This window comes from Stigmatopora nigra, chromosome 17 (assembly GCF_051989575.1).
Source record: "Stigmatopora nigra isolate UIUO_SnigA chromosome 17, RoL_Snig_1.1, whole genome shotgun sequence".
Classification (NCBI taxonomy): Eukaryota; Metazoa; Chordata; class Actinopteri; order Syngnathiformes; family Syngnathidae; genus Stigmatopora; species Stigmatopora nigra.
In genome coordinates, this window is record NC_135524.1 from 1,429,911 (window position 1) to 1,439,118 (window position 9,208).

Consider the following 9,208-nt stretch of genomic DNA (forward strand, 5'->3'; position numbering starts at 1 on the left):
TTTTCACGGCAAAATCATGTAAATATATTTCATATAGTTTCTATTTCTCTTAATTAAACAAGTTGAGGTCAAAGGTTGCACAGAAATGACGAATTTGAATCCGTTTTGCTATGTTTTGTTTTGAAACAATTTGGAACCGAGGCGGATGTATCTCTGTTACTGACAAGATTATTCCATTGGCATGACTGAAGTCACCATTATATTACATTCGATACAAGCACATAAACGGCGTGCAGGTAATCTCTCGTTCATGTTTACTTTACCCAAATAAAAACAATCTATTATCTAGATAATCAGTTTATATAATCTCCCAAATGAATGAGCTAATATGTCATTTTACCCACCAAAAGCTATTTTATCCAATGCCTTTACTTGTTACATACGCACGTCTTATAATGCGTTAAATACATTCAGCTTGGTTCATCACCCAGCTGTTGATAAATGTTTATTAATGGCTTTATTTCAATAATTAAAATGGCTATTTCGTAGCGTTGAGTAGCTTCCTGTTTATTTACGCCATGACTTCTTACAGAATCTCAATTGCACAATTAATACCTCGCAATTGTCGAGTATTTAAAAAAAATGCGAAAAACGCACTTGTAACCTAATTTTCACTTCATTTGTTTATTTGGTAATCGGTTTCAAACTATTTCAGTTAACCGTTTCTTCCTGTCAAATACATTTGTACATTGTGTTACAGGTAGAATGTTGTCTGTTATTGTGTTTTTTTTCTCGTAAAAGACGTGCTGCATTTCATGAAGAGACTCAGCCCCGTTTCCATAGTTTCCTTCCATCTCCTCCCTTAGGATGGGATGTCAGGACGTCACTGTGCGGTTCAGTCGCCTCCTCCCCCCTGTTACTTCCACCTGACTGTTGTTATGGATGAGTCACACTGTAATGACTCATAGCCATCATATCTTGCATCGCCATCACATAGTTTTGAAAAATATGCACATGGTGCTCGTCTATGAACCTTTTCCATTGCAATGTATGCAATTGTCATAACCCTCGGCACAAAGCTAGATTTTGTTGCAATGTGATTGTGTTGTAAATTTGGTAAACAATTGTGAACGATGTGGTTCGGTGGACTAGTGGATGTTTTGTTGGGCTCGCAGTGCTGGAGTCGGGGGTTCGATCCCGGGTTGGTCCTTAATTTGTAGAATTTCCATGTTCTACCCTGGACTTATGTGGGTCTCCTTGTGCCCTGTGATTGGCTGTCAACCAATTCAGGGTCTCCCCCAGAGTTGTTGGGATAGGCTCCAGCACCCCCTGTGACCCTTGTTAGGATAAATGATTGAGAAAATGAATGAAAGAAATGGCTATTTTATGGACGCACTAGCTGGAATGAGTATAATAAGTTATTTGTGCATATCTGAACACGATCAGGCCTTCCTCATATGAGTACAATGTCTACTCATGGCATGTTTCACAACAGTTGAAGCGCACTCATTGAATTATTTACACTGTTGGTCAATAGCTTGAGTAGAAATGGAAGTAGGCTGATGTAAATTCCAATCCTTGGATTCCCCAATAGCGTATTAGGTCCTAGATTCATAGCCTTGTCGGTAAAATGGAGTGTTTGTTGACTAATTATGCGCACCTTCTTCCCTAGTTGGTGGAGACCCAACCAACGGCTAATCATGCCTACAGAGTGAGTGCTTCCATTCTTCCAGTTCAGCTTCCCCATCTTCTGGCTCGGAGAAAACCTTGCAAGGTAGTGACAGACTTTCCCGGAGTTTTACATTTTTTTATAGGTCACAGCTAACAGTTTTTGTTTCAATTTTGCAGTTAAAAACGCAACCACGATGGCTCGGTGTGGCTTATGTGTGATGCTGCTCGCATTGGTTTGTGAAAGTTTTGGACAGGAATCCTTGAATCAGCTCTACAGGTCCAAACGGTAAGAAAATAATATATATATATAGATATATTTTTTATAATTTTTTTTGTTCATTGGTAATCAGGTAAAGAAGGGATTTCTTATAGTTGACCTTTGAGCTAATAGACATATCAAATGTAGTCAGTCAAAATGGGTTATAATAATGTTATCCAATTAAAAGTGGATGACTATAATTTGAAAATGTTTCATTGTAGGATTCCTGAAAGTGTGGCATCCGATTCAAGTGATTGTTTAAGTTCAAGTCGGCCACAAGTCTTAACAAACTCTCCCAACTTCTCCATGGATCTTCGGATGCCTGCCGTCATCCCAGATGATGTAAGACTTCTCTATTAAAAAAGTATTAAAATCAATGGACAGTACACACAATCACTTTAAATTTGAATGGAATCAAATTCAACTGCTTTTTAGATTTATATTGTTTACATTTTTTTTTAACATTCTAGTCGGACACCTACCTTTGCATGGCGTTTCCAGTGCCCACTAGGCATACCTTATACGTAGGTGAGTAGATTCATGTGAAAAACTTAGAATAATAATAATATAATCAATTTTTATTGACAGTTATCTTCTCAGGTTAAGTCTTTTATTTTCTTAACTTTATATTTTGGCCTTTCAGTGGACTTTATACCTCAAGCCAGTATGAAGACAGTCCATCACATGCTGCTGTTTGGCTGTAGAAGCCCCGTTTCCACTACCGATTACTGGTAAAATATCATTTATTTAACCGTTTTTCCATATTTGTTCATTTTTATGTCTTTTCTCTTTTTGGTAGACTCATATTGACAATTTCCATCGCATAGGGACCTCAATACTTATGTATTAGGTTGACTACTACAGTCATACCTCCAATTTTGAAGGGTTTAATTGGTAGTTGTGTGAGGACCATGAAACGAATTAGAGTATTTACATATAAAGTACACCTCTAACAAAATTTTCCTATAAAGTACACCTCTAACAAAATTTTCATATAAAGTACACCTCTACTTACGAAATTTTCATTAAAAAAAATTGGTGCAAATTGGTGTACACGTTTTTTTTGTCTGTAAATAATTGACAAACTGCGACATTTTTCATTTCTAGGGACTGCGGTAGTGCACAGGGAACTTGTGAGGATAAATCGTCCATTTTATACGCATGGGCACGAAATGCGCCGCATAAGAAGCTACCAAAAGGTACTTTTTGGACACTGAATTTGATCGTTTTAGCCAAGGTTGTGTTTTTCCTGCATTTTGACTTTATTTGTATTTTTTTGATAGATGTGGGCTTTAAAGTTGGACCCAATGCAGGAGTTTCTTACTTTGTGCTGCAGATTCATTATGGAGACGCTACTGCATTCCAAGGTACGTTTTATTGACTTTTTTTTGTCCATCTGTTTTAATCACTTGAAATAATTATGTCTCCTTTTTGTACAGATCACCATAAAGATTGCTCAGGGGTCACTCTTCAAATGACTTCCACCCCGTGCGTATTTTCATCTTTTCCTACGGAAAATATCATGAATTTTCACATTTTTATAAACTTAATAATAGCGAATTTGCGATAAGTGAAGACGCGATAATCGAGGGATTACTGTTAAGCAACATTTTGTCTTTTGCAGGCAGCCTTTTACCGCCGGTATATACTTGCTCGGTTCTGTGGGCACTGTTATACAGCCAGGAAATACAGGTAGGCCATTATTTTTCACTTTTTTAATTTTTAAATCAATTCCAGCTTTAAAAAAATGACTAAAATTGTCCTGTTTATCTCATTAGTTACAAATGCAGACGTGGCCTGCGACTACACTTCACATCCGATTCACCCATTTGCCTTTCGGACCCACACACATCGTTTGGGTAAGTCAAAAATATTTGTATTTTTCAAAAAAAAATCAACATTGTGTTAAGTTGAATCACCTACTTATTGATATCTTACTATTTGTTCAATTTCTTTCTAATAGGGAAAGTGGTCAGTGGTTATAGGGTCCGAAATGGAGAGTGGACTCTAATTGGGAGACAATCTCCTCAACTACCACAGGTATGGAAAAAAAATTGATGAAAATATATTTTTTTTTTTGCAGTTTCCCACTCCAAAAATGTTAATCCCAGTTAGCTATAACCCAAATAGACATAAAATGCAATATATTTTATAATAAATTGGAATTCCGTAAAAAAAATAGCATCTAATTGCTGGAGTTTTATCTGAAAATATTCAACATTAACAATCAAAATCAATTACCAAATCATGTAAAAGTTCATGTACATTGACCATTAAACCCAAACTGTAATTTTGACATGAAGTTGGCTAATAACATAGATTACAACTCATGTAACATGTACATTTTGACCAATTTTTTTTGTCTCTACAGGCTTTCTATCCTGCAAACCATGATGTAGATGTTCAATATGGCGATACCCTAGCGGCCAGATGTATGTTTACTGGTGAAGGGAGAACCACAGAAACATATATCGGGTAAGTTATACTTTATATCCCAATACTTTGACTTCTTAAAGAAGCGACAAGGGAAAAAAATATCATAAATGTATTTGGAGTCCATGCATTTTTTTTGTCTTTTATCACAGGGGTTCTTCCAATGATGAAATGTGCAACTTTTACATGATGTACTACATGGACAGCAAACACGCAGTACCATTCATGACGTGCATGAAACGCGGCTCGGCTAAATTGTTTCAACGCATTCCGGCCGAAGCCAACGTTCCCATCGCCGTCAGTCCGGAAAATATCAACTCTATGATGCATATGGGACATCAATCGGGTACTTTCCCGTCAAAATATGTGATGTTTTGACATTTTGGAGGGGAATTAATCCATTTTTGTAAGAGGTTATGCCCCAAAAAAGTGCAATTTTCAATGAAATACATTGTATTTACCCCTGTTTTCCATAAATGTATAAAAATTAAAATATTACAACTTTTTGTCTTTCTTTTAGAGCACCAGGATAGCACATCCAGTACAGATGCAACTAATGAAGAGCAAACTTTTGATCAGGGTAAGCAAAACTCCCACCCAGTGTATCCAATTGTATCTATATACAGTAATCCCTCAAATATCGCGGCTTCACGACATCGCTGATTTTTTTTTCCGGGGGATTTATTTTTTTAATTATAATACCTTTCTTTCCCATCTTTGCCTTGTTACTGCAATAAAGCTTACACTTTACTCTTCCTTTCTGCTTCTATATTCCCATTTCTTTCCTTTTTCTCTCTTTTTTTTTCTCTCTCTCTGGTGCAGGCGATCTCTATTCTTTAATGTCCCAGCTTCTGGGCCATAACAAGGACGCGGTAGACCTCCCAAAGTCTAACCGTGGGGTCGAGACGCAGAGGGCCCAGCCCGAGCTGGTGGCTCAGATCCGTAGCTTAATCCAAATGAAAAACCCGGGCTCTCCCGGTTCTTCCGTAGCCTCCCAAAACGGAAGGCGCCCCGTTTTGATGAGGAACAGGGTCCACAAATTCCATCAGCTGGAGACTGCGCCTAAGTCGGCAAAAAGCCAGATGAGGTCTCAAAGACCAGGTGGGGAAAACCAGACCATCAGCGATTGCGTCATCCAATTTCTAAATTCAGATCTCAGAAATTCATTTTCCTCTTTTACTTCCTTCCAAACTTTTCCCCCTTGTTAAATTATGGTGTCATTATTTTTACTGTCTGTTTATGTCGGCTCTTATTTTGAAATTCAACTGTTGGTTTAGATTTGCATCTGGAGCACGACACAACATGGCCGCAGAATTTTCTCCAGTTGGGTCAGGTGTCCGGACTCGCCGTCGACTCGGAATCGAACCTGGTCATTTTCCACAGGGGTGACCACCGTTGGGGTGCCGAGTAAGTGGCTGTCAAGTAGTAGTATTAGTAATAATAGCAGTAACAGTAGTAGTATAAGTAGTAGCATTAACAGTAGTAGTAGTATAGGTTACAATAGCACCAACAGTTGTAGTATTAGTAATAATAGCAGTTACAGTAGTAGAATTAGTAGTAATATCAGTAACAGTAGTTGTATAGGTAGTAGCACTAACAGTAGTATTAGTAGAAGTCCCAATTCAATATATATATGTGAGGTTTGACTAGATGTTTGTGACTGACTTTTGCCACCTGCCTTTTCAGTTCTTTTGATGGCCAGGCGATATATAGGCAGAGATTTCTTGGACCTATTCAACAGTCCACCATTTTGGTCGTCAACGGGGATAACGGCAACGTCCTCAAGGCCTCTGGAAGAAATATGTAAGTCACCCAAGTGCTCAAAAAGTGTCAAAGTGTTAGTAAAGGCCATTAATATTGAACAATTTAGAACATTGTCAACTTTTTACAGTACAAATGCATTTTTTTTTAATCTTACAGGTTTTACTTACCCCATGGAATAACAATAGACAAAGACAATAACTACTGGGTAACAGATGTGGCTCTTCATCAGGTATTTCTTTTTTGACTTTGTACCAAAGATTTGTTTTTTTACCAATAAGTGATGATTTTTGGCCTATAATACATACAATAATGTATAAATATTTTTTAATAAATGTAGCTTTGAAATGTCAATTTCTTCTACTCTCTATTGTCAGGTTTTAAAAGTTAGCAGTGATGGCGACGACCAAGTCCTGTTATCTCTAGGAGAGCCTTTCACACCAGGAAGTAGCCACAGCCATTTTTGCCAGCCTGCCGATGTGGCGGTAGACCAGGAAAGCGGTAATATTTTTGTAGCGGACGGCTACTGCAATGCCAGAATCGTGAAATTCTCAACGGACGGACGATATATTTCTCAGTGGGGAGCCGGTAAGCATATCTCAAATATATATATAGAATATATGAAAACTGTGGACTGATGAAAATGTCATGGGGTAGGCTCATCCGACCGGAGAAGGCGCATCCCATTCCGGATCCCGCACAGCCTGGCGTTTGCGCCCGGGAGAAAGGAATTATGCGTGGCCGACCGGGAGAACGCACGCGTCCAGTGCTTCGTCGCTCAAACCGGAGAGTTTGTGAAGGAGATTAAAAAGGAGGAGTTTGGAGATAGCCTCTTCGCCATCGCGTTCAGTCCAGCCGGAGGTGAGGCTTAGCGTTAAGGAGGAGGAGCTTAAATGGACATTTATGTTGTGTATATACTAGTATGTTGCCCTGAGAGAGCTTCATTCTTTAGCGTCATTTCTGATGTGTTTGTGCGCAGACCAAGATGGCGTCCTCTTTGCCGTCAATGGGAAATCCAGATCGGAAACGTTGGCTCCGCCCATTGGCTTTGTGATTGACGACGCCACCAAGGATGTCCTGGATACTTTCAGCCCTAAGAATACGGTAAACAAAATGAGAATTGTGTTGTTGTATTTCAAAGTATTAAAAATTAGAAGGGTGGCATGGTGGAGAAGTGGTTTGTGCATCAGGGCTCGCAGTTTTGGGGTCCAGGGTTCGATTCCCGGTTTGCTTGAAAGCTATGGCTATGCCTCCTCGTTCCTTGTGATTGGCTGGCCACCTATTCCAGGTCAGGTGACTTTGAAATGATGCATTTTAAATCAATTTTCAGGAGTTTGAGATGCCTCACGACATTGCGGTCACACAAAATGGCAGCGTATTTGTGGGGGACGCCACTAGCAACAGGGTCTTCAAGTTTACGGCAGAAAGTGAGCTCTTCTTCTTTCACCACTACTTTTTTTGTCCCCTCCATTTTGTTTTTAGTTATTTTCCGTACTTTTCTTCTTATAGAAGCACATCGTTCCGTCAAGAAGGCCGGCATTGAAGTTCAGGAACTTCAAGGTGGGTTTGCAAACATCATTCAATTCAATAAATGGCGATTTGAAGCTATGTTGTTCTTGAAAAAAGTCTTTTTTTCAAAGAATGTGATTCTGAATACAATTTCATCATTTTTCTGCGTGTAGAAATCGAGACATTTATCCAAACCAAGGTGACACCTGAAGGCAACACGTCAAGGACGACGGAAGTGGAACGGAAGCCATTTTTGGCCCAACATTTGAAGCCTCCAGAAGAAGAGAAAGAAAAGATTTTAGTCAAGACGCAAGGTTTTCAACCGGTGATCATCACCGTGCTTTTGCTCATCCCACTTGCCCTGGTCGTCGCCATCGGGGTCTTCGTCTGCTGGAGAAAAAATAGTACGTATGGACTAAGACCTCCATCACGTAATTCTGCCAGTTACCCTTATGTATAGGTACAGGCAATACCTTTATTTAGAGAAAAATAGTCGACAAAAACAAACTGAATTTTTACCATACTTATACCTAATCTCTTTGTTAATTGCTTTTTTTTCTTCTTCATTTAGACCAGAGTGAGGTGAAGCCTGAGTCCAGTTCGGTTGGAGGGATTTTGGGAAAAATCAGAGGTAGGTCACTTTAAAAAAGAATAACAGTAATCCCTCGAACAACGCAGATTATGTAGTCTAGGTAATCGAAAAACTGCAATGTAGGATACCAGACATAATCAAAAAAATCATCACAATAGCCTCATTTTTGACATTTTTTCTCCTTTCTGTTCAGGCAAAACGGTGGGCAGCCTCAATCTAGGAAACTTCTTTGCCTCGCATAAAGGTTACAGCCGGCAGGGATTCGACCAGCTCAGCACGGAAGGCAGCGACCAAGAAAGAAACGAGGAAGAAACCAGCGAGTCGGAGAACGAAGAATACTCGGCTCGGCCACCAGGTTCCTCTTAGAAGACCCCCCCAAACTCCTTCTTCTCATAAAAAAGGTGGCATTTTTTTCTTTCCGTACTCAAATGGCACCTGCGTTTTTCTCCGTGGGCCAAAAACGAGCCCCATTCCACTCAAAGTCGTGACGTTTTTTCCACTTTGTATCTTGCGATATCGTCAAAGCCGCATTGCAACCAGCACGAGCCGTTCAAATAATGTTTCTTCAATCTCATTGGCTGTCGTGGTGGAGAAATGGGAGGGGCCGACTGCCCTCATTGGCTGCCACTCCAAATTTGTTTATTTTCAAGCATGCTGCTTTGTGCTGGTTGTTGTCCATAACAGAAAACTACTGTATACAAACAAATAAGACCGATTTTATTTGTTTTTTGCTCTTTCCCATAACCGAGATTATATAAAATTTGGTCCGTGATAATTGATAGAGTTCCGGAGTAAAAATGTATATTTTTATTTGACGTAAAATGACTAATATGACACGAAAAAAAATAAGAATTCTTCCGTGTATTGAAATTGCACTTGTTGTATTTACGTTGATTTTTCAGTCCATTTTTTTTTTGACTCGGTCGCAATTTTGTGCCTTTTCATATTTTGCCATTTCAAAAGTGCTGCTAATGTAGCTTATGCTCTTTATTTTTTTAAAGCTTGCATAATTACTCAAACTTTTCTTTTGAAGGGGAATGTTA

General features: G+C 39.1%; 1 protein-coding gene across 2 annotated transcripts; it reads left to right on the forward strand.

The window, feature by feature from the left end:
- Positions 1 to 130: 130 nt before the first annotated feature.
- pam (peptidylglycine alpha-amidating monooxygenase) lies at positions 131 to 8,884 on the forward strand. 2 transcript variants are annotated; one of them, XM_077737149.1, is made up of 27 exons: positions 131 to 236; positions 1,613 to 1,714; positions 1,789 to 1,897; positions 2,092 to 2,212; positions 2,341 to 2,398; positions 2,514 to 2,601; positions 2,978 to 3,069; positions 3,154 to 3,237; positions 3,310 to 3,358; positions 3,495 to 3,562; positions 3,649 to 3,729; positions 3,834 to 3,910; positions 4,242 to 4,345; positions 4,456 to 4,649; positions 4,824 to 4,883; positions 5,126 to 5,404; positions 5,581 to 5,710; positions 5,990 to 6,106; positions 6,224 to 6,296; positions 6,442 to 6,652; positions 6,722 to 6,925; positions 7,044 to 7,168; positions 7,395 to 7,491; positions 7,574 to 7,624; positions 7,747 to 7,977; positions 8,145 to 8,204; positions 8,359 to 8,884. In XM_077737149.1, the coding sequence occupies exons 3-27, from the start codon at positions 1,806 to 1,808 to the stop codon at positions 8,529 to 8,531; spliced, it is 2,919 nt and encodes a 972-aa protein (XP_077593275.1). In that variant the 5' UTR covers positions 131 to 236; positions 1,613 to 1,714; positions 1,789 to 1,805; the 3' UTR covers positions 8,532 to 8,884. The 2 variants fall into 2 exon arrangements, with proteins under 2 accessions (XP_077593275.1, XP_077593276.1); XM_077737150.1 differs by lacking the exon at positions 5,126 to 5,404.
- Positions 8,885 to 9,208: the final 324 nt, after the last annotated feature.

Bases quoted from the DNA above. Each gene is read 5' to 3' on its own strand.
- pam (XM_077737149.1), top strand. From the start codon at position 1,806: ATGGCTCGGTGTGGCTTATGTGTGATGCTGCTCGCATTGGTTTGTGAA. The intron at 1,898-2,091 runs GTAAGAAAATAA...GTTTCATTGTAG, and splicing joins CAGCTCTACAGGTCCAAACG to GATTCCTGAAAGTGTGGCAT. The intron at 2,213-2,340 runs GTAAGACTTCTC...TTAACATTCTAG, and splicing joins CTGCCGTCATCCCAGATGAT to TCGGACACCTACCTTTGCAT.